Source organism: Hydra vulgaris, chromosome 10 (genome assembly GCF_038396675.1).
Source record: "Hydra vulgaris chromosome 10, alternate assembly HydraT2T_AEP".
NCBI classification, from domain to species: Eukaryota; Metazoa; Cnidaria; class Hydrozoa; order Anthoathecata; family Hydridae; genus Hydra; species Hydra vulgaris.
The window spans coordinates 35,948,107-35,974,783 of record NC_088929.1 but is presented as its reverse complement, the minus strand read 5'-3'; the positions used below and the strand labels follow the sequence as shown (position 1 = coordinate 35,974,783).

Below are 26,677 nucleotides of genomic sequence, written 5' to 3'. Positions count from 1 at the left end.
ATAAGTGAAAAATAAACATTCTATAATAGCATTTCTACATTCCTTCTATTAATTCAGTTTATTTCAATTAAACTCATTTTGCAGTAATTTATTATATTGCACTAGTTTAAAAAGGTTGTTTTTTTTTTTTAACTAATGCGTTATTAACATGGCCTGAAATATTGAATTTCCAAAATTGATTTACTTTGGCAGTCAACAATGAATTATTTCAAAAATTAAATTGTGATATAATTTTTATAAATATAACAACCTCTTTTTGTACTAAACAAAATATTTTTTATTGGATCAGAATATTGATTTAGTTTTCCCATTGTACACTGTTAATGCAAAAACATAACTTATAAATATGAATTAAAATTTTAAAGAAAAAACATTTTAGTACTTGCTAAAATTAAGTTCTTTACTAAGTACATGGATTTTTGTTTAGGTGGTATGGACAAGAATGCTGTTGTATTTAATAAAGAAAATGAACAAGTAAAAAATATTTTCATTTAAATAATATTTTGAATTGTGTAAAACTGGCTTCATGATTGTCTTTAAATTTTAAAATTGCTCTAACCAGGTTGTTGCAACTCTAAAGGGTCATACAAAGAAAGTTACCTCTGTTATTTATCATCCACATGAGGTATTTTTTAATATTACTTAATTTATTTTAACAATTTTGATGAGTTTTTATTTATATATACATACTTGCATGCTTACTTACATACATACATACATACATACATACATACATACATACATACATACATACATACATACATACATACATACTAGGAATTGCTGGTATTCGGTAAACTAAAAATTTAGTATACAGTTTACCATATATTATACAGTAAAAAACTCTGTAAAATATACCGACAACATGAAATTTTGTGACGAAACTCTTATACAAGTTTGTAAAAAAATTTTAAACATTTACGTAAAATAAATGTGTTTTTTTTTTATTTAATCTTTTTTAGTGTGTGTTTTATTATACTATTAAACATTGGTTACATATTATCACTACATAAATTTTTTTTTTAATTTTTTTTTTAATCTACTAAAGTCAAGTAGTCTAGTCAACTATATCAATTATGGGGTAAAATATACTGTAAAGTTAGTACATCATATGCAGTAACCGGTGATCCTAGTACATACATAAATACTTACATACATACATACATACATACATACATACATACATACATACACACACACGCACACACACACACACACACATACATACATACATACATACATACATACATACATACATACATACACACATATATGCATACATACATATAGGGTTTATGATGATCTATCATAGTGGAAGCTATCACTCCAGATATGTAAACAAAATAATTAAGAATTCCATGAAGTAATTGTGGGGCTTGGAGGTAAAGAGAGCCCGGTAGTAGTAACTAGAAAAATAGTAAACCATAGCAAAATTTTATTTTTTTGAATTAAAAATAAATGTGAAAAGAAAAGAAAAACTTTTAAACCAAAAACATTATCTAAAATTAAAAGTAGAAAACAAACAAACATTTCAACAGGTAAACTTCCTGTTTTTTTACTTATTTCATATATATTGCTGTTTTTTTATGCTGATTTCTTTGAGCGATTCCTGAAGCTAAATTCATCTTTGTTATGAAGTACAAGATATTAGTCGTTAACATTAACAAGTAGCTTAACATTTAATTTGCACTTGAGAGTGCTATGGCCTTAAAACTTTTATGTGGACCGTTGTGTAAACTAATTCCCGCAGTTTTCTCATATAATAGTTTTTTCTTCGTTAATAGATTGTTTAGCATAATTTGATCCATAATTTTTCAGGTTAATCATTTTGCATTAGTTGAACTTTGTTATCAAATCAAAAACTAAAAAAGAAAAATAATTTATTCTGAAATTATTTGAGTTCAGACATATATCATTTGAAAATATTATGATTCTGATGTTCCAAAATTAAACTTTTACTTCCTTAAAAGATACATTTGTTGTTCAGAATTTAAATGATGTCTCGAAAAAAAAATTATTATTTTTGATTGTCCAGTTATTCAAACACTATATCAAACTCATATTACAAACATAAATCTGGAGCTCATAAGAGAAAACTTAAAAATGAGACAAGATCAAAGGAATATCCCAGTAGTCCAAATTTTCAATAACCAAATTTTTCTGATATGGAAATGAAGATTCTTCTAATGGTAAAATAAAGAATTGCAGAGAGCATAACTGTAGCATTGATGTCAGAGCTGTAAAGATTATTTTGAAATAGGTGAAAAATCAGACAAAGTAAATGCGCATGGATCCACTGCTTCTGATGGCAAGGTATAATCTATAAGTCTAATGATGGTGTGGCAGAAAAAGAATCAAATATTGATGATACTTCTGATTATAATGTAATCAAAAACATTGAGATGATTCTTGATGACCTTGGTACATGGCCCAAATTGATTTCAGATGGACAGCACCAATGTATAGTAACATCTTACAGTTTTGGGGAATTTAGGCAGATATGAAAAATTACTTAAGTTTTTACTAATTTTTCGAAAATATTTTGTGAAGAAAAAATATTTTCCCGCAACGAAAAAGGGCCCACAGACGGGCCCAGCATAGGGCCCTGTTTTAGAATGTGGGGGCCATGGTAACAAAAGTATAAAATTATGCTTATCTTGATAATTTAGGGGAGAAAATAATTTTTTTACTTAAATAAGATTAAATGCAGTGTAGGTTGCATCATTATTGATACAGCCATGCTTGAACTAGTGACATCTCTCTACATAATTAGGAATTGTCTTTTTCTGTTTTTTACAATCAAATAGTAACTTTTGACAGTGTTACTGCTAATTTGGAATATGTTTACTATTTTCAAAATGAACTTCTTGAAATATGATTGGAAAAAACCAAATGATAAAAACAAAAGTTGTGGTTATGTAAAATGTAAAATTCCATCTATTATTCATAATTAAAATAAATATTCATAATAGAAGTTTTATAAATTCATATCAATTATCTTATTAATTTCCTGATCAACTTGAGTGTGGAACAAGTTAAAAGAACTTTAACTAAGTTATCAGATAAAATATCAGAGTATTAAGTGTGTCATGTTGCGCATAGATAATGTCTCATTTTAATGCTTTTGTTGTGCGTTATCAAAGCCAAATAAGGAAACCTAAGTTACAACTTAGGTTTCCTTATTTGGATAATTAGTAGGGCTGAGACGACTGCATAGCTGTTGTCACATGCCATGCTCTATCTATGAATGAGTCAAGTTTTCTTTAAACTTAAATCATGCCCAAAGTAACCAAAAATATTAAACATAAAAAACCACTATCATCACCTAACTGTTTCAGTATGTCTTTCATAAATATTCGTGGTCTTTAAAGTAACTTTCCATGAGTTGAATCTTACTTCTTGCAAAATTAACCAGATTTGCTTGCTCTTTGTGAGACTTATTTAAATTCAGCTGTTCTTTTTTCAGATCTCAGTATTGATGGGTACTATACTTTAATTCACAAATGCTCTTATTGTCACACTTGACTTGGGTGTATACTTACATATCAATTCACCTATTTGTAGAGAAATAAGGTTTGAATCCTCTGACTATTCTTTTATGTGCTTCCGCTTAGTGCACCTCTCCATTTTATGTGCACCTCTCCATTTTATTATCTTTCTCTTTGTTCTTTATCGTTCTCCTTCTTCTCAAGACTGCACTCTTTTATATATAGTTTCTGATCAAATCAATCATACCCATTCTCTTTACCCCTCTGCCAATATGGTTTATATTAGTGCTTTAATGTTCATCGCACTGAATGGTTTGGCTCTAACCCCACTGATCCTGCTAGCAGTAAAACTTAACTTCTTTATTTCTCAATCTCTTACTTAGATAGTTAACTTTGTGACTTACTACTACCCTAAAGCTGGATGTGATTTTTTTTGTGAGTGTCCTTGGGCTGATGTCTTTTCTCTCTCCGCTGGTAAATGCACCTCCTATGTAACTTCCTTCTCGTCAGTTCCAAGTCAAGCTTCATTTTACTCCATAGTTCAAAAGATTTTTTACAGCTTAGTTGTTTGTTTCAACTATTGTTTTTTTGAAATTTTTAATTCGATGTTTAGAAATTTTTCCTATCAAAACTTTTTTTGACATTTTCAGAAAATTTCTGCAACTGATTTAGGTTTGTCTTTACAAAGCAAGTGAGTTATTTTGCTTTATTTATCTTTAAATTTTTTATTTCTACTTTCTGATTATCATAGATTTTTATTTATTATCATACACTTTATAGATTGAGTCTCTTTATATTGCTGCAAAGTAATTCTAAAGTAAATTTAAAGATTAACCAATAATGGTCAATTTTGAATTGTCATTTTCTAAAGAATTATTTAAAATGTTTTAAAAACATTCTTTCATTCTTTATATTTGTTATTCATTTAAGCCTGAAAACAATGATAAGCATAAACTCTCAGTTATTATCAATTAGAGGATACTAAATCTCATCTCATCATAAAATGATGTTCTCAATACCAATTTTACTCGAAGTTTCATTGTTGTTTTAACTATTATAGCTATTTATTATATGGTTGTTAAAACATGAGAATATAAAAAAATCTGTGATTGAATGATAAGTTCTTAGATAATATAGGAGATTAAGTTTCACACAGCCATATGCTTATTTATCTGATGCTCAATTAAATAAGATATTTTTAAAGCTGGATCATTATTATGCATACTATGTAAAAGTAAATACATTTATAAAAGGTTCTATAAAGTTATACTATTTATTCAAAAACTTTTCATCATTTCACTCCAACCATAGTCAGTCAGTGAGATATAAATTATCTAAAAACAAAAATAACTATCAGATTTTTTCAGTGTTAATTCAAGCTTTGTTTTATAAATGTTGGATGAACGAAGGCTACATAATTACTTTTTGTAAAGAAAATGTAAAAAAAAAAAATTAGATTTTAAATTTTTTTTTGATGAAGTTTAGGATTTTGTGGTTATCTATTTTATTAAAAGTTTTATAAAATGGAAGTGGTTTTGTTTTTATGTTCAGTAATATTTTATGCTGTAGGTTTTGATCAGCATGTAACTGATGACATCATTATGAGATAGGGATAGAAGTGGGTTTCAGTACATACATTGACTTAATGTTAGAATTTGGGCAGACTGTTTTTAATAATGAATATTTGTAATACCAAAAAATGTCTTTTTTTTTTTTTTTGCTATAAAAACAAAAAACTTTTTTGCTTTTATAGCAAAAAAACAACTTCGTAGTAGTTTTTTAAAAATTTTTTAAAAACTTTTTAAAAAAAGTTTTTTAAAAACTTTTATAGCAAAAAAACAACGTGTAGGTACCTCGTTTAATCTTTTTTTTTTTTTATGTGTGTGTGTGTGTGTGTGTGTGTATATATATATATATATATATATATATATATATACACACACACACACACACACTTGTATGTATGTATGAATATGTATATATATTATTGTTATTATTATAGGAAATCGGAATTACAGCATCAGCTGACAACACCGTCAGAGTTTGGAGTATACCTAACAGTTCTTGTGCCTATATTATTAAGGTAAATTTATTTACAATTATTATTAGTTAGCGTTTAAATAAATTTTAACAAACAAGGTTTCTGCACAGAGAAACAAGTTGATTTATGCATTGTGTATGCATTAATAGCTTAGCATGAACTTTATGTATAACTGTGTTATTTTAGTTATTCTAAAGCTATCTTTGTTTTTGATCAAAGTATACTTTATGTTAAGATAAAGTTATGGTTTTAAATAAACATATCTGATGTCTATTGTTGACATTGCATATTATTAATAAAACACTTTTTTTCTATTTTTTGTTTGCTTTTTTTTGAATATGTTCAGCAAATATAGTTGTGTAAATATAATGCTCCTCAAATGTGAAATTTTAATACTTATGGATGCAAAGATATTTTATTTTGTTGGTATCGTATTGCAGCCCATATCTGACCCTGGGCTAAAGAAGTTACTCTTTAAAAAGAAAAATAATTAGTATGCTAAAATTAAAATTGTGAGCTGTTTTTGCTAGAACTAATAGCTTTAAAAAAGTTCAATGTAGCATAAATCAAACTGGAACATTTTTGGATGTTATAATTTTTCGTTTTAGCGATTAAAAGGTAGTTCTTATTTAAAAGACAAGTGTTTCTGTAAATATAAATGTATAATAGTCAAATTTATTTATAATTTTAAAAATCTTCTAAATTTTAAAAATACTGTTCATACTGTTGCATTTTTCTTATTATTTATTTAGGCTCATGATGATGCTGTTACAGGACTAAGTTTACATGCAACAGGTTCTGTATTTTTTTAGCTGTAATTAAATGTTATTATTTTTTTTAAAGTAGTATTTTAAACAAATGCTTTAATGTAAAATGGAAGAAAAAAACCATGTGAGCATGCGTAGTTTTGATTTGAAAAGTTTACACTACGTATGCTCTCATGATTATTTTTTCATTCCTATAAAAAAAACTGACAGTTTTGAAAAAACCTTTAGAGCTTGAAAAACATTTCGGTACTTTTGCATTCCCTAAGTAAAAAAATACTTAAACTTAAAAAATTGTTAAACAGAATTTTGACTTTTTCTTATAGGCGACTATGTCCTAACATCTTCAAGAGATCAGGTAAATATTTTAAAACAATTGGATAAAATAAATTAGTAATGTACAAGCTGAACTAAGTTGAACCTCTTTTTCTTTTAGTACTGGGCATTTTCAGATATTCAGACAGGGAAAATCCTTTGCAAGAACATTTCAGACCCTAACGCAAATCATGGTATTTGACATAAAAAAGTTTACACATTTTTATTTGTTAAAAATTAATATTTTTATTAAAAATTAATCACTTTTTTATTAAGGTTTAACTTGTGCACAGTTTCATCCTGATGGTTTGATTTTTGGTACTGGAACAACAGATAGGTATGAGGAGTGTAAAACAATGTTATTATTTAATGTTGTTATTAAAGCACATAATTATAATGTATGTTATTATAGACAATTTAACTGTTTTATCGTATATATTTTTTATACAATGTATATACTTATATATATTTTCTATAATTACAATCTCTATAGACAGGAAAGGCACTATAGTTGTGGTGAAGGCAACTTACCTAGGAAATGAAAACTGGTATAAAACTCTCAGTTTAATTTTAGAAAAAAGTAAAAGAAGTTTGTAAGCCTTTGATGGTAGTTTTTTTTGTGGTAGTACCACAATAAAATACCCAGTTCTGACATTCAAAATAGATTAACACCAAGAAGGGCATCTGCTTTTAAAAAAAACTGGTGCATTTAAAAACCTGTCTAAACCACTTAAGTGTAAAATCATGGGCGTTATACATATAAAATCAAAGTTAATTTTCGCATCCAAACTTATATATATATATATATATATATATATATATATATATATATATATATATATATATATAGTGCTCGAAGTGGGAAAAAAAAGGTAGTGGGATGTTTTTTAATGTTTTCTTCTTACCATCCTGCCTGTATTAACAAGTTATGCAGTACAGGTTTTACTTTCATGCGGTACAAGTTTTCCTCAAAACTTGTTTGCAGTAAACATTTTGCAATCTTTTTACTGCAATTGTTTATAATCTCTTATTTTCTCAAATAAAAGATTTAAACGCCTAACACCTAAAAATATTAACCAGGGGTAGATGGAGGGGTGGGGGCGTAGTTATGTTCTTAAGAGAATGTCACCGTTAAATAAAGAGTCAAATTTGAAATTAAGAGTCACTAAAAAATAAAAACATGGTAAGTATATTAATACAATTAATTTAAATTTCATTTATGTGTACCAATATAAAAACGAATTTTATTTTTCCAAATATCTAAAGAACGCTCGCATTTAGCTGTAGAAACAATTAAGGAATTTATAGGATTGCTCAGAGGCTAAAGATCATAAGGAATTTTATTACAGTCACCAGTGGCAAAATACTCACAAAATCCTTGGACTGCTGTACTTTCACAAATATTGAAAGTTTTTGCTTATTGTCTAATGTCACTGTCTCCAAAGCATAGATCTTATTCCACTAACTGTGATGGTTTCTCAAAAGTTAGCAAATTTTCTATCAAACTATTGTATTTTTCTTTGTTAGTATCATTTTCTTTGTCTTGTAATGATTTACGTGCAGCTCTAGTTGTAAACATTCTAGAATCAAGATTTTAACTTATTTTATAAAAAAATTCTTTTTGATAAATTTTTGAAACTTTACCTATCTGCAATTTTATGCCTTTAAATTCAAATTTTTCTACTGCAAGCTATATTTGTGTATAATATTCACCAGAATTATTTTTTATTGATTGAAATAAATAAATAGTATTTTAAGGTAATAAACTGATGTGCCTCATAAAAGAAATTTGTCTATCTTGTAACTTTTTATAAAGATGTTCTAGTTCCATTTTAAGATCCATTTTCTAGATCTGCGTTTTCTAGTTCCATTTTTAAGGTCTGCGTGTTGGGCTCCTCCATCTCCTCCATTATGTTTTAGATCCAATGAAGATTCATTAAAGTGTTAATACAATGTTGGCATAGTTATTCCAAACAGTCATTACAGATTGTGCGCTAGACGACACCCATCTAATACCTAAATTTGTCCAAAGGATTTCAATTATACACTTAAAAACATCACAACAATTTCCAGTTCCTTTTTGTTTTTAGGAGATGCACTGTAAACAGAACACAACTTATCAAAAAGCTTTTTCATGTGACAAATTGGTAAAATATTTTGCACAACATCATTCACTGCTAACTCTAAATGATGATTACTACAATGCCAAAAAATTAAATTGAGAAACTGGTTCAAAAGTAAATGAGCTGCACCTGCCTTTTTACCAAGCATATTAAAATCACCAGCACAAGTAAAAGAGACCCAATTACATATATAATAAAAATTAATGTCTATTGTACTATTGTCTTATGTGCACTATTAACAATATTTATTTCTGGAATGATCACTCGCAAGCAGATTCAAAGAGCAGATTTTTTGCTAATAATGGTAGATTCATCATAAATCTGATTTTACTATCATTATGCAATATATAGTTTGAAAACTTTGTATACATTTCATTAGAAATATGATGGACAATATCACCACATGCATGATCCGGTTGTAAAATACAACCCATATCTAAACCATTTTCTACCTGCAAAGATATAGCAGATCTGTCAAATCAGAAAATGGACAATTCATTCCTGCAATGTTATACACAGTGCAAAATATGTGTAGTTTTGTGCTGATTGATCTGCATTTTCAAACAACACATCTCTATGGCTTGATTTTTTTGACTGAGAATAAATTTTACAAGCTTTTCTCGTGTGCATGGTTTATGAAATGAAAGCTTTTTCCTCATTGATTACTGTTTTTTTTTTCTTTAGTTTCACCATTTTCTTTAAAGTTGCCAAGCTTCCACTTGCTCACCAATTTTAATCCCTGAGTTTTTTTGGTACCTAAATAATTTGCAGGCTTACAAACAAAACAGCCAAGACCATTTATTGAATCTGTCAACCAGTCAAATAAAATAAAAAAAATTCTTCCATTATATATATCAGACCATTGATCAGGTAAAAATGTGTCGTCGTGTTTAAGGTAGGATATTTATTTCAGTAGCGTCATCCGAGTTACATTTAAAACTACCCCTGCTTAATTCTCTTTTCATGTTGCTTGCTAGCCATTTACCCATCTTTGTTACCATTTAGTAGCCATTTACCCATCTTTGCAATTAGCAATAATTTTTCTCTCGACAAAAATCTCGAAACATTAAATGTCAAGTAAAACTAATGCGTTTATATTTTATTTCACACAAAAAAAATGTTATGAAAAAAAAATGTCAGTGAAAAGTCTTTAATTTTGGTTGGTATTAGTAACTTTTGAAATACAAAAGAAAATACAACTTTTGAAATACAAAAGAAAAGATGCATTATTTTATCATTTTGGATTTTATTATTGAACTTTATGCCGCAATTTTTGAAGTATAACGCTAATAACAGCTGAAGCGTTACTTCATTTGCTCAAAGCTGTAACTTTGCTGAGCAATTGCTTGTACATTTTTATTAATAGAAAAAGTACAGTACTGTGAATATGTTTTAGACCACTTACATTTTTTCAAAAATCCCGGAAAATTCTTCTCTAATATTCAAGTTTGTAGATCTATATTATAAACTTATTAAAACACATACTTCACGCATAATATGGAACAATTACAAACATTTTAATGTCAAACTTCATAAAAAGCTCTTAATATCTACAATGTCTTCCTTTTGCCTTAATCACAGCCGATTTTCTCCAGGGAATAAATTCATACAAATTAATTGTAAAATCTTGGGGTATGTGCCATTCTCTTTAAAGTACTTCGAAACATTCTTCAGCATTTCAGGGAACATGATCGACCTTCTTTTTGTTCACATAATCCCAAATATGCTCAATTATATTCAAATCTAGACTCTAGATAGGCCAGGTCATCAATTCCAGTCCTCCTTCCTCTGCCATTTTATTTATTTAATTTTTTGCCACTCGGGAACAATGTTTTGGGTTATTGTCCTGCTGCAGAATAAAATTATGACCTATTAGTCTCATTCAGGATAATACAGTGTGGTACCTTAAAATATCCACATAACGTTCCCCGGTGAGTCGCCCCTCTATTTCGATCAAATCACCTACTCCAGATGAAGATAAACAGCCCCAAATTTGTAAAGAGCCTCCTCCATGTTTAAAAGTAGGGTTTAAACACTCGTGCTGATAAGCTTCTCTAATTCTTCCTCGAACACATTGGCTTCTTTTCATTTCAAAAATTTCGAATTTGGATTCATCGACGTACTAAACCTGATTAAACAATTCCTGGGCCCAATCTTTGTGTTGTTTCACATATTTTAGTCTTTTATCTTTATTGCCACACCGTTGTAATGGTTTTCGAGTTGAAACACACCCTCTTAATTCCCATTAGAGTAGATGACGTCGAGTACAAGAAGAGCTGACATTTTCCCCAGTTGCTATGTTAATGTCCTTTGCCAACTAAGTTGATGCTTTTTTTCTATTTCTTAAAGAAAGGGTTTTTAAATTTTTATTGTCATCTTTTGTTAGCTGAGAAGGTTTACCACTTTACTTTCTATCTTCAAGGGAGCCAGTTTCTCTAAACTTTTTAATGATTTCTGTAACAGCAGTCTTCAAATATCCTGTTTTAGATATTCGAAGACTGCACATCATTTTAATAAATAAACAAACAAATCCCTCATGTTCCCTCATCGATTTCGCTTATTTATTCTTTCAACTTTTTTTTTTTATTGTTAAACTTAAGTACGCTTTAAAAAAATTACATTGGAAAAAAATTGTAAATACGTTTAATTATACAAGTGGTCTAAAACATATTCACACTACTGTATATTAGAGCAGGCCAATAAAAAATTGAAAATTGCTTGTCTGCAAAAAAACATGTTCCTTTACACATAAGGATACAAACTATTAAAAAATGTAGAAAAAAATTTTTTTTTTTTTGAGAACTTTTGAATTTGATTCAATTATTTTCGTTTTTAGCCTAAAATAAGTCAAAAATAGGATTTCGTAGGAAAGTCTAAAGATTAGGATAGTTATATCAATAGCAAATATTTGTTATTAACAATATTTTTTTTTAGTAAAATAACTGTCTTGTTACTCATGCCATTTCATCCTATAAAAGAGGGTTATAAAAAAATTTTTGTTTTATATTGTGCTAAATAAGCAAATAATTGCTACTTATTGTGATTTTTGACCACTTTAAAAACTTTGTTTTGCAATGCCTCGCCCTAAAGATAAGAAATTTTATTTAATTTGTTCTATATGTTTATTTTTGGGTATACATTTCAAGCTATCTTCTTAACTAATTTTTATGTATTGATAGTTACCTTAAAGGTTTAAAAATAGCATCATTTTAAATAAATTACATTTTTGTCCCATTACTATGAATGAATTTTAAAAGATTTTCCATCGTTTCCTAAGTTACAAAAACACATCACTGCCTGTAAGAAAATTGATAATTCAGCCGCATCTTATAAATCTCCTATGTGTGATAGGGTGTAGTGTAGGACGGGGTAATATGGATATATTCAATAAGTATGCGTGGTGTAAGTTATCTATACATAATGCTAAAACCTGAAAAACACACATAACTAGCTTCTTTTTTCTTTTTTTTTTTTTGCATTAACAATATTTATATATATACAATGTTTATATTTGATTTACATGAATAGTTCAAATGTAAAACATGTTATTTTGAAAAAAATATAAAAAATATTACGTTTTTAAACTTTTGTCTGCAGACTTCAGTAATATTACTTATGCAAGTATAATGATGTAAATTTATTAGTGAAATGATGTAAATTTATTAGACCATGATGTAAAAATATGTTAAACTTAATTGATGAGTTCTCTAACCCATAATGATAAATAAACAAAAATCTAAAAATGGGTAAAATGGATATACTGGTAAAATGGTAGTGGGGTAAAATGGATATATATAAAATCCTACTAACATAGAATATTATTACAAAATCATAAGCTACATGACATTTATTGATATACTAACGCTCACTTTTGCTTTTTAATATAGTATTATATATTTTTTAGTTACATATAATAGCTTTATGTAATGCTACTGAACTATTTACATTAGGTAAAACTTCAACTTCCATTACATAGGTAAACTTCAACTTCCATTTAAATGTTTTATATTTTATTTTTGTATTTCATTTTACTATATAATTAAATTTTATATTTTACATAGTTAAAGTTTATTTTATAATATTTTAGACAAAATGATAAAATTGAAATAAATTATCATGCCTATTGAATATCAACGCAAGACTATTGATACATACGATCACAGCAAATTAATGACTGCCATTCAGCTTGCTAAGGAAGGGGAGTCAGTATACAAAGGAATGGTAAAAGAATTAGAAGCAGTCGTGGGTTTGTTTTAAATAATACTGAGGAAAATCTTCTAGTAGAAGCCCTAATGTACTTAGCTGATAAGGGCTCTCCACAAGATAGAGAAGATATCAAACTGATGGTTAAATCCTATATAACATTTGCTGGCAAAAAAAAACTTCATTCAAAGATGACAAGCCAGGGAAAGACTGGTGCCTGTTATTTGAAAAAGATGGAATGTAGTTCTTGGAAAAAGAAACAAAATCAGGTTGGATGGAGGACTATATTTTGAAAGTTAGATTGACAGGTTACATGTAACATATTACATGTTACAGGTATGTGTAAAAGAAAATGAAAAGCTGCTTGTGTGATGGACACAACAGCCATATAACATATTCTACTGTTAAAAAGGCTCTGGACAATTATATTATTTTACTTTGCTTATTTCAAAACACAAGTCACGCATTACAATCTCTTGGTGTTGGGTATTTTCGCTCCATTTAAATCCCATTGGAAAAAAATCCTTAAAGCTTAGTTAAGAGAAAGCAGACATTAAAATGTTGACAACACTGTATTTCCAACTTAACTAAAAGTTCTTGTCAGTAGGATAGATAACCCCTGAAAAGTGGTTTTAATGGTAGTGGTTTATACCCTGTTGACAAATCAAAATCTATGATGAAGATAGTGAATGTGCAACCAAAGCGTGAGGAAGTAGGTGAGTCTAACAAAAAAAAATGTAAAAAACCTGAATAAAGCAATTGGCTCTGTATTTACACCTAGCCCAAGTCAACCTACACTGACAACACTTGGGAATTCAAAAAACGCCAAGCATGTCTCCAGAAAACTGATTGTCATAACCAATAGTTTGACTTTTTAAGTACATGAAATATGTGTGGTATATGTATCAAATATAATATGAATATCTGTATTACCCCACCAGTTAGGTAATATGAATATATGAAAGGCGTTATTAAAAAAGGATTAATGAGTTAGTTATTGAAAATATATTTATGTTTTACTCATTGTGAAGTTATTGTATACACTCTGTTTTTATGGTGGTTATTATCTTAAAAAAATATATCTAGAATTCTATACATATTACATCACCCTACCCTACTTTAAATTGTACTTTTAGTAAATGCAATTTTATTTGCATTTTTTAAGAAAGATTTTTTGATATCAAGGGATCAAATGGAAATTGTAAAAGGAAAGTTTCTCTAGTAAAGCTATTTGACTTTAATAATTGTAAAATGTATAACATATTAATTGTAATAATAATAAATAACTAATTGTAAAGTTTTCCAATATTAGCCGAAGAATAATTTAAAGTATAATTACAACATGTGAGCCAGAGAAGAGTTTTTATAAATTTGGATTGCATCCGCTACTAGATTTTGAATCTCAGAATCTCAAATAAAAATGAATTTTTAAAAATCTATCCTGCCTATTCAAATAGTTTCAACTCTATCCTGCCCATTCACCTAGTTTCAACTTTTGAGAGCTCAAAACTAGACAATGTCTTATCCTGAATCAGTCTAGTTTTAACATATTATTTCTTATTTGGAGAATGAATATGAAAAATATTATCGATTGATTGTTTGAACAAGTAAATTTTATTTTTTAAATTATTTTTTTATTCATTCATATTTTGAATTGGCTTTGGGTTGCGAATTCATTAAAAAAAAAAGGTTTTATGAAAGTACTATGATGAAAAATGTGTTGATTTTTAAAACAAATGTAAAAATTAAATAATTATTGGAACAACAAGTTTTTAATTACAACTTTATTTAATTTAATCCATAAAAACTTTGTGTTTTACCTTTTAAACAGTGCTCGTTGAGGAAAAAAATGTAATGAGTTGGTTTTCAGAATATTTTTTTTTAAGTACCATCTGATCATTGCTATATATTTTATACTTTAAAAGCTGGCAGGCTGGCATACCACCCCGTCCTGTCTTTCTTGGAGTACTTCTTTTAAGTATTTAGTAACAACTATTGTTTAGTGAAAAAACAGCAGAAAAACAGTAAAAATAATACAGTGCAGTAAAAAACAAAAAACAGTAAACACGATGCAGTAAACTTGGATTCCAGTTCTCTAGTGAAAACTGGATATAAAAATGTGTTTAAATATGATTGCATAAAAATTAAATCTTAAAAAAATAGTATAAAAAGCAAATTACTACCTCCACCTTATGCCAATCGAATGACCATTTCCCCCAATCTGTGCTAGCTCAAACGTATCTCCACCTATCCCCACAATTACAACAACCCAACCAATGAATTTTTTCCATTGAATCTGCTCCCTCTAGCTATTTAACCCTCCCCTACAATTATGAAGTTTTGTTAAAAAAAATTAGAATAATATTTAGTCTTACTCAGCCTGTAAACAAGTTTTTTGAAAAAAGACAGTTCATTGGGAAGTCATTGCAAAACAAATTTCTTAATGTTTGGATTCTTATTATTATCTTAATAAAATCTTTTAAGTCTCTCGCTGTAAAATATTGTTTTTAATCTAAGCTGGTAGTATAAATGTAAAACATAACTTATTTAAAAAAAACGCGTATTTACGACATGCATGTTATGCATTTGTTTGTTTAGATGAAGAGCAATAGAAATACACAACTATTGTTAAGTATTAAACCGAACAGATTAAAAAATGGAATAGATGCAAGGAAATTTTATTTTGGTTTTATTCAATTAGTTCAGACTAAAAATGAATTTCGGCAGAACTTAGAGATGAGCTACATAAACACTTTTATAGCAAAAAATGATTTTTATAGTAAAAGGAACAATATCATTTATTATCTACCTATCACCAGAAAACAGCCAGATTTTTCCATTTAAATTATTTTGTGATATCCCTTATATTCAAATATATAATAAGTTATTCAAATATATAATAAGAAAAATGGGTTGTTTTTTTTTAATGAGAATAATTTTGATAGTTACTCAAGATATCTTAAGAAATACCAATAAACTTGAAAAATTAGTAATATTTATGAAATTTTAATCTCCATTTTAAAATTTTTATTACAAATAAATAATAAATAAATAGCTTCAATGGATTTGTTTTTATTGATTGTTTTAATTCACCCGACACTTAAACTAAAATCTTAAAATCTGGTTGACTTAGCAAACTATTAAAGCCATATCCTACTTAATAGGGCTGACAACACGGGTTTCAAAGTGGAAGGCCACAATTGTCAATTTCTAAAAAAAGTCCTTTATATCTAAAAATTTCTTTTAAAAAAATAATAAAAACGATACCATCCACCCCCTCCAGTTGTGTTGGCTCTGCTTATACTTACTTTTTTAGTAGTTTACTTGATTTTGAATTTTTTAATATCATTTGATTAATAAAAATTCTTGTTGGTTTTGTTTTTAGTGTTATCAAGATCTGGGATTTAAAAGAAAGAGCTAATGTTGCTAACTTTCCTGGTCATTCTGGCCCAATCACCTCCATTGCATTTTCAGAAAATGGGTAATCAAAAAAAGGATTTTTTTAATTTGTTACTGTTGTTAAAACCTTTTTATTTGATGGATTTATTTGTTAAAATATTTTTCAATATTAACTTTTTAATTTTCTTTTAGTTATTATTTAGCAACTAGTGCTGATGATTCCGTTGTTAAGCTATGGGATTTAAGAAAGTTGAAAAATTTCAAGACCATCACATTAGATGAAAGTGATGAGGTCTGTGTTTTTGTTTTATATGAATTAATTTTTTTTTAGTATTTAAATAAAAATCAAAAGAACAAAAATTTTATGGAATAATATGCAGTTTAATATCCATGTCAATTTTTATTTTTTTTGTAAATTTTGTGTAGAAAGAATTATATATAAAACCCCATAATTTTTATTCAAGTATTGTTAAGTATGGTTTGTATTTAATTATTAAATATGTTTTGTAATTAAATATATGTTAAATTGATTAAGTTGTTCATTATTTTAAAGATTAAATCGTTAGCATTTGATAAAAGTGGTAATTATTTGGCTGTGGCTGGTACAAACATTCAGTAAGTTTTTTTCTTATGTTTTATTATTTTGTATTATTTTTTGTACTTTTACACTTTTTTTTTTTTTTTTTTTAATGTACTTACTCTCTTCTTTTTTTTTAGAATATATGTAGTTAAACAATGGGATCTTCTACGAACTATTACAGGTTAGATTCTTATGTACAAAGTTTTTAAAGTTTTTAACAGTTTTTAAATATTATCTATTAAATTTTTATATATATATAAAATATTCACACGCCTAAAATAGTTATATTAAAATGAGTTTTGAGAATTATTGCTTAACTTTTTAGGCAGTAATTTTTTAAATTAAAATTTAAGTCGTTTTGATAATGGGTTTATTACCAACACAACACAAAAACGTAAATTGGGGTTCTTTCGCATAGAAAAAGGTAATTTTTCATTACCTTTCCAAATAAACCCCCTACCTAGTGTTGGAACATATCAGAAATGCAGCACTATATCAATTTTTTTTTTTAATCAAATCATTGTTGTGTTTTTTTTTATTTTTTGTTGTTATTTATATTTTGTTGTTGTTTTTTTTTTATTAAATGGTTGATATTTTTTAATAATTCAATAAGGAATGTTATTAAAATTATCATTTATAACTGAATATTTTTTAAACAAATGTTTGCAATATTATACTTATATAGATCCAGTTAATATAATAAAAAAACATAGTTTAATTAAAAAAGTATATTAAGAAATGAAAACAAGACAGTTAACAAAATAAGAAACAAATGTTAGGGTTTATTCTAAAATACAAAAGTTCCCTTTTAAAAAAACTTATTTTTATCAATCATATAATAAAAAACCACTTTTGATTAAAATTAGCTTCTTTAGTTGTCTTTTTTATATATATAAAATTGGTGTATACTTTTTTGAAAAAAACAATTTCTTTTTCCACTTGAGCTTTTCTTAAAAATTTTGGTCCAATAATTGTTGCATTTTACATCTATTATCCTATCGATGTTGTATTCAACATCTATGATCCAATAGATGTTGCATTCAACATCTTCTAATATAGCAATATAATGAATTTTGGTTTTGGTTTTTACAGCAAAGATTTTACTAATGCTATATCGATGGGTTAAAAAAAACATGTTTTTAAAATTTTAGATCCTTAACTAATTATTACTTATTTATGAAGATCAGTAAAATTGTAATAATTGTTTATTTTTAATATCATTATTTATTAATTTTTTTAAGTATTTATTGCCAAAATGTCAAGAAGCAGCATTTTTACATGTGTCTTTTATTATCCTGATAAGTTTTCAGTTTATATAAAAAAAAATTTGAACATCGCTGTTTCATGAAAATGGGGATGCTCTTGCTATTTTATTTGTTGGCATAAAGAATTATTTTATTGATACCAGTTTTACAACCACGTTTAAAAGAGAATATCGATGGATTTTTTCGGAACTTCTAAATAACTTCGAATATTTATGAATCTCAAAAAAAATTAATCATATTTTAAATACAAAATATTATCAATTTTAACATTGACAAGTTTTGCTATTTTACAATTTGTTGTTCAGAAATAAGTAAAACCCTGTTGTTTTTTTAATTAAAGAATGTTTTTTTAATTAAATGTTTTTTTTAATCACAATATTGATTATTTTTTTTACTAAATAATATTTGCTACTATTTAATATTAGCAACAGTCTAGTAGTTAAAAGTATTTAATATTAGCAGCAGTCTAGTAGTTAAAAGTATTTAATATTAGCAGCAGTCTAGTAGTTAAAAGTATTTAATATTAGCAACAGTCTAGTAGTTAAAAGTATTTAATATTAGCAGCAGTCTAGTAGTTAAAAGTATTTAATATTAGCAACAGTCTAGTAGTTAAAAGTATTTAATATTAGCAACAGTCTAATAGTTAAAAGTATTTAATATTAGCAACAGTCTAGTAGTTAAAAGTATTTAATATTAGCAACAGTCTAGTAGTTAAAAGTATTTAATATTAGCAACAGTCTAGTAGTTAAAAGTATTTAATATTAGCATCAGTCTAGTAGTTAAAAGTATTTAATATTAGCAACAGTCTAGTAGTTAAAAGTATTTAATATTAGCAACAGTCTAGTAGTTAAAAGAATTGCTTGAGCAAGTAGTTAAGCAAGTTCAAGCTCCGATTTATGTTGTTCATGCTTCTTTTTCTTTTTTTTTTTGACTGAACAGTGTGTGCACGGTTTTTTTCTTTTTTTTTTCTTTTTTTGATATACAGTGATGGGTTGTGCATAAAATTCCTTTTTTGACTTATGGGTTGTTTTTTAAGTATTTGAAATTTTTGAACACCCTCAATTTGAAGCGGGTACGAATTTTACATGATCATAGTTTTTGGATGCTAAGAGATTATTCTTTAAAATTAATTTAAAAATTGATTAGATAAAAATAATTTGACAATAGTAAAAAAATTATTTTACCAACTTGTTTTTCTTACGGGCAAGATTTTTAGAGTTTTTTTGTTCTCAGGCTCCGATTATTTTTATGCAAACTATCTTTATTTGACACAATATAATTTTTATAAATTATAAAAATGTTTGAACTTTGCTCCATCTCTAAAAGTTAACTCAAACACCAAAAAATGCTGCATATACCACTAGTATAGTTGTGATGTAACTTTTTTTATACTTTGTTATTTAGTTATCATTGTTTTATGACATTAGTGTCTTTGTTTATTTAGATCACACCGGTATAGTTACTGGAGTTAAATTTGGCAAAAATGCTTCCTTCCTGGCTTCGACTAGCATGGATAGAAATTTGAAGTATTACGCTCGATAAATGGTTTTCTTTGTACAGAATCGACTTTTTAAATACTTCTTTGCTTTACTTGTATTTTCTTGTATTTTTTGTTCTATAAAGTGATACATTTATTATTTTAATGTCCCGTATTATTCTTCTGTTGTTTATTCTGACAAAATATTGTTAAATTTAAATTTTTTAAATATTAAACATAAAAAAATTCAAAATTTTAAAGAAAATAATAGGTGTTCCTAGACATTCTAAATTTTTTAAGAACATCTACCATGCACTTAATAATTTGTTTAATACCAATGAATAAGGCTAGTATAAAATAAAGACATAATGGTATTATGTCTTTATTTTATGATAGCCTTTTAAAAATTGCTTACAAGAGTTGTAAGGTAAGCAGAAATGGAAATTATTAAAATACAGACTATTTTTATCGATTACTATTACTATAATAATCAGCCTTTAAAAAAGCAACAATAAGTACATTTTTGTAATTATGTTGCGATAAAAAGGTGCACTCTGTTGACTAGTTTGTTATTATATGAGTGACAGTTTCTGTAAATTTACGATGGTTTTTGTTAATTTAAACAAAAAAGGTTAGATTTAAAAAATTATCTGTTTAAAAAGTAAAAAGATTGCCTTAACTATTAAATTGAAAAAATGGTCTTGTAAGGTCCTGTATAACGTATTATTACTTGATACAAATTTTTTTCTGTATTCTTTACATTGCCTAAATTTCATTATTTATTTACTGAAAAGCAGTAAATAAGTGGTGAAATTTAAAAAATAGTAAGCAGATAGGGGTGAAAATAAAATTGCAGTTTTGCGTTGAATTTCTTTATGTTTATATCAGTTTATATAAGATTCTGTTGTTGTTTTTTGCTTTTGCCTTGCATAGTTTCTGAAACAGTGATTCTGATACAGTAATATATATACTACTGTATACTCTGGTGTATGAATACCTCCATTATCATCCATTCATCGCATGGTGTTTTTTATAAGGTGGACTAAATAAAATGAGACAATAAAACTAGATTTTATTATTCGAATTTCGATCTCCTGAAAAAGTTCATAATAAAAGTTTAAATACATGTGTGTGTGTCTGTATATGTGTGTGTGTGTGTGTATATATATATATATATATATATATATAGATATATATATAGATATATATATATATATATATATATATAGATACATACATACATACATACATACATACATACATATCGCGAGGTTAGAACTATTTTGTTATATCTCCACAAATCAAAAAAAATGGGTTAGGTTAATTTTTTTTCTTTTCATCGGTAAAATATTTATTTTTTATAAATAAATCAGGAAAAAAAAATTAACTTAACATACCTGGCAATGCATTTTGTTCTATCTCCTTAATCCTGATTATAATTTAAAATTATAACTATACAATCTGATCTGCCGTATAAAAATAGAAAGGGAGAAAATGTTTCATTAAAATCTGTAACCAAAAAAAAAAGATTTAAATTCTTACATGAATATACACAACAACTAAATACACACAAAATATCAGTGATGAAAAATGAACAAGTATGTTTGTTGATTTTTGGTCTACGGACAACATACAAAAACTGAAATGAACGACTTTAAGAAAAAAATTCATCAAACCATCAATAAAATAGTCATTTTCCCATCGCCTTATGTTAGTTTTTAATATGTTGCCCAAAAATCAGAGTAATTTAACAAAAGTTTTGAACCAGGGAATTCTAGTATACAACAGGTTGACAATATCAATAGTCAAAATTGATAGAGCACTCGCTGTTGAAATATTTAGTCTCTTTTGTGTAATAAGAGCAGTTCCTGCTCTTCAAAAAATATATATATTTTCTGTCTAAAATTGGATTTCAAACATTTTTCAGCTATTTCAGGCTATTTGAGTTTTAAGATTGTTTCCCAAATCCGGATAAAGCATCTGTAAATATTGCGTTTTATAAGATTGTTTTAAAGTAATTTATTTTATTGTCAAAGTAATAACGTTTTATATGTTATGTTGTTAAATGGGCTACTTACTGAAATGTTATATTTTTAATGGACTAACCAGAAGTGTTGGTTAACTAATTATTCTTTAAGATATCTTTTTATTGTGCAATGTATTTTAGATGTTATGCAATGTATTTTAGATGTTATGCTTTTAGAACTTATAACTAAAGTTTTATTTTGTTGTGAAGATCTTGGTACATACTTTAGATAATATAATACTTACCTTCTCTGTAGAATTAAATTTTAGACCAAATAGCGTGTTTATATTATTTGTTCACTAGTGTAAAATAAGATTTTTTTACAATAAAGCATATATGTACCTTACAGTACTTTAACTGCCAAAATATACAATCATCTTGCCACGATATAAATTAAAAATACTTGCTTGGATTATACTCTTTAACAGAAAATAAAGAACAAAATAACACTGTATTTTATAAAATAAGTGTGTATTACATTGTTCTATTTCCAAATCAGGATGTTGTACTTCAGACACCTGTACTTTAAATATTTAATACAATTTCTTTGAAACTGTGATAGCATGTATAGGAATTATGTGAAGAGTTGGGGAACCTGTTGTACCTTCGACCACTTTTTGCTTTAAGGTGTTTTTTGCGTAGTCTATTAAGTAAACTTTAACCATTCAAACTATATAATATTCTCTCATATTTTGCTCAAAAATTGTACTAAGGAATTTTTTTTTCATTCGACCAAGAAGTATCTTTTAACCGCGTTTAAAAAAAAAAAAGTCAGTTAGTCAAAAGTACAACACGTACGTTGTACCTTTGACCAATGCGCGTTGCTCCTTTATTTAATGTTGTTATGAAAAAATCATGCAATGTTTGAACCTCTTTAATATTCTAGCTTGTTATATATTATATAGCAACTTCTGGCCGACCTCATATTAATAATAATAAAAAAATCTAACTATTTGTAATCAATCCTAATTGTCTTAAAAAAATTAGAAAAACCAATCCTGACAATCTTGCAAAGACTTGTGTATCGAAGTTACGATACTCAGTATTACTAATAATATTACTAAGTTTTTTAAATAAAATTAGTTATTACAACTATTTAGATAAAGTCACATATTTTCTTTAGTTTTTGTTGGTCAAAGGTACAACATCCTAGTCTGGTCAAAGGTACACGAGATGGGTTTCTTTAACAATTATCTTATTAATCTCCATTTACGGTCAGAGATAATCATCCAAACTTTTTCATAACAAAAAAATGATGTTGGGTAATGTTTATAATGTCGTAGATGAATCAAACATCAATTTATCATACTTTTAAAATCAGAATAAGATTAACACAAATATTTACTGTTTAAGAGTCAAGTCTTATAGTTACTTGTGGATCGATACCATCTATCCCAAGTATTATGTTTTACAGTACGAAGAGTCGTCATGGACTATTATTTCAAATGGTACTTCACTTTTTTTTTTTTACATTATAGTAAGCCGACAGAGTAGAGTGACCAAAGGTACAACGTGGTCAGAGGTACAACAGGTTCTCCTACTCGGGGAAAAACCGCGTATTTAACAAGTTTCGATAAAATTATATATTGCTCATTTATAAAAGTCTTCATATAAAGCAAGTGAATCTCACAATTAGAAGAAAAAAAACAATTCTTAGTTAATGTATCTTAAGTTTACAAATTTAACAAAACTTTTGTAATTTTCATTAAAATTACAAAAATTTATTGCAAACATTTATTTAGGCAGTTATTAATTACTTACTCGTAGCGCAGAGGATAGCACTCGTAGCGCAGTGGTTAGCGCCCTTGCCTCAAAAGCTCGAGATCCATACTTTGACGCCACCTCAGGGTAAGTTGTATAACATCGGTAAGAAAGCTTCCTTACCGACTTATAAAACTTGCCTAGAGGTGGCGCCTATATCACGCCTCTTTGAAGGAGGTGTGATATAGGAGGCACGAACTTTCTTTCAAATGCACTTTTGCGGTGCTCTGTGATAAGACCGTAAGGATTTCTTGAGGCATATCAAAAATAAAAATTAAAAGACTTATAAATAGTCATTATATTTTCTCAAAACTTTTTAAATATGACAATATCGTTTTTTCCCCTGAGCTCTTCATGTGTATATATATATATATATATATATATATATATATATATATATATATATATATATATATATATATATATATATATATATATATATATATATATATATATATATATATATATATATATATATATATATATATATATATATATATATATATATATATATATATATATATATATATATATATATATATATATATATATATATATATATATATATAAGAAAAGATGGGCTAACCACAAACACTCATTCATAAATAAAAAGATGAAAAATTCAACCACCCTTTCAAAGTATATATGGCAGATAAAAAAAAACTTAAAAATAACACCAAAATTAACTTGGTCAATAATTAAACAAGTCCCCGCCTACAGCAACGTAACAAAAAAATGCTTGCTTTGCCTTCATGAAAAACTTTGCATAATATCATACAAAGGAAAGCAAAAATTATTAAATAAAAAAACAGAAATTATTTCTAAGCGCCGTCACGAAAACAAGTTCTTGCTTGACAACCACGAGCCCAAAGATTAAAAAACCAAACCACGCTCGCAAATAGTTATAGTTTTATAATTGTTTTTGAACGCCAAGATGTTTATTGAGTATATTTTTTAACGAAAAAAACAATGTATTTTTTACCTGATGATTGCTAAACGCATGAAACTTTTAGTAGTAAAAATCATGTAGTTATTTTTTTAATCTCGTCAAAAAATCAATTATATATATATATATATATATATATATATATATATATATATATATATATATATATATATATATATATATATATATATATATATATATAATATATATATATATATATATATATATATTCATATATATATATATTCATATATATATACACATATATTCCTATACTTTACAGCTAAGAAAACCTATTTGTGGTAAAAAATGGTTCTTCGCTTGTTAGTGATTTTAAAGCTGACAAAACAAAGGTTAGATTATGTCATAAGATACATTAAGTTAATTGCAGGGAGTAGTTAAACCGCTGCTACATCGACTGGCAAATAGCCTGACTCGTAACGGAGTGCTGCTACATCGACTGAGGGTTTAGTTTGGGCAGGCAGTCTATCAAATAATTAAAAAAAAAAATTTCCGGTCTAAAATTTAAAAAATCCTAAAACTGACATTTTATGGTAAAAACTTAAAGACGACCATGCAAGAGTGTATATATATATATATATATATATATATATATATATATATATATATATATATATATATATATATATATATATATAAACATTTATATATACATGACTCAATACAATAAAGCATCACAAGATTAATTAAAAGTAATTAAAGATATTTTCAATAGAGAGAATGAAATCTTTTAATTTATTTTTAAAAACAAGATAAGTTAGGGGTAAGTCGAAGTAATTTAAATCAGTTTTGTTCCAGTTATGAGCCGCACGATAAGTGATACAAAATTGATTGAATTTTGTTTGACATAACGGTTCATTTAAATAATAATTATTTTTCATGTTAAACTTGCTTAATGGCTTTAAAATAAAAAGGTCATTAAAAATTAAAGAAGATATATCATACTTTCACATATAAACAAAAAATAAATTTTTCTATGCGTTTAGTTTGGATATATCGAGGATTTTCATTTGATTAAAAGATATTGAGGAATGGGCGGACCGATCCGCAGAATTAAATAAACGGATCGCATATTTCTGACGACGATAAAGACTAAAACTTGCTTTGATCAGTGCTTCCCCAGGCAACTCCATAACTCCATAATTTATTTAATTATGAATAAAACATTAATAAAGTTTAGTTAAATTATTTTTGTCTAAATAAGCACGAGCTTTATATAAAATTCCAAAACTTTTTGAAATATTCGAGCAGACATAGTAATATGAATATAGTTGTTTTTAAATATCTTCTTTTATGACTTTTTGTGACTTTATTAATATTATATCTTTTATTAATATTATATCTTTTGTGTATTTATTAATATTATATCTTTTTTTATCTTTTAACTCGTGTTTTATCTAACATTATTTTAGCTAGCAAGGCGACAATGTACTGAAATATAGTTAGTTTGGTACCATTAGTTACTTCAGCGCAACAAAATATGCATATTGTATAATTAAATATATGTTATTTTGTTACTAATGTGTAATTTTGAAATTATATTTTACAATGAATGCGCTATTTATGTATTTGACATTGTTTTTATGTTTGATAGTACTGTTACGTAATTTAAACTGTCACGCATTGTATTGTGCATAGAGGGATTCGAATTAACAATCCAAAAAGTTTTTTGAAACAAATTCTTAAAAATCAATGAAAAACACAAGAGAACCTTTGGGACAATCTTGCTTAAAAGCATCAATGTTAATAAGTATTTTGAAAGTATTTTCGCTAACTATTTTGAATTCATTTTAACACTAATGATAGAAAGATGAAGATTTTTACCTAAATCCGGTATAACAATTTACCAATTTTTTTTTATTTCCTTTGTTTTTAAATAGCATTAACATAAGGTATCAAAATATTTTCAATATCATTTTTTATAATTTAAAAAAGTAAAGTGAGTCAAAGTTTAGATTTTTGTCTAAAGTACATATAGTGTTTGATAATATTCTTATGGTTACATAATCACATGGTTACATAATCACATGGTTACAGATCCTCCTAATCCTAATCAACTTTTACCCATGAATTGATAACAATTTTTAACAGCTTTGTTGGAACAAGAAACCCCAATCACGACAACGTTAAGGGCCTAATTCAATTTAAAATCATAAATCAATCATTGACTAGTTTATTAACCGCCATTCCTACCTTTAATTAATCATTTTCTAGAGTTAAATTAAGAAAAATAGTAACAATACAAAAAGAAGAAACATTTAACCGATA

At 26.7% G+C, this 26,677-nt stretch overlaps 1 protein-coding gene across 1 annotated transcript in view; it reads left to right on the top strand.

Annotated features, from left to right (window-relative positions):
* Positions 1-19,821, top strand: part of LOC100209788 (pre-mRNA-processing factor 19) — a 39,901-nt gene extending 20,080 nt beyond the window's left edge. The window contains exons 12-23 of the mRNA XM_065807907.1: positions 428-474; positions 563-625; positions 5,491-5,571; positions 6,282-6,324; positions 6,620-6,651; positions 6,730-6,802; positions 6,885-6,945; positions 16,320-16,415; positions 16,526-16,625; positions 16,887-16,948; positions 17,051-17,094; positions 19,623-19,821. Of these exons, the coding sequence (XP_065663979.1) occupies positions 428-474; positions 563-625; positions 5,491-5,571; positions 6,282-6,324; positions 6,620-6,651; positions 6,730-6,802; positions 6,885-6,945; positions 16,320-16,415; positions 16,526-16,625; positions 16,887-16,948; positions 17,051-17,094; positions 19,623-19,720 (800 nt within the window). The 3' untranslated portion in view covers positions 19,721-19,821. The remainder of the gene's footprint in view (positions 1-427; positions 475-562; positions 626-5,490; positions 5,572-6,281; positions 6,325-6,619; positions 6,652-6,729; positions 6,803-6,884; positions 6,946-16,319; positions 16,416-16,525; positions 16,626-16,886; positions 16,949-17,050; positions 17,095-19,622) is intronic.
* The last annotated feature ends 6,856 nt before the right edge of the window (positions 19,822-26,677 follow it).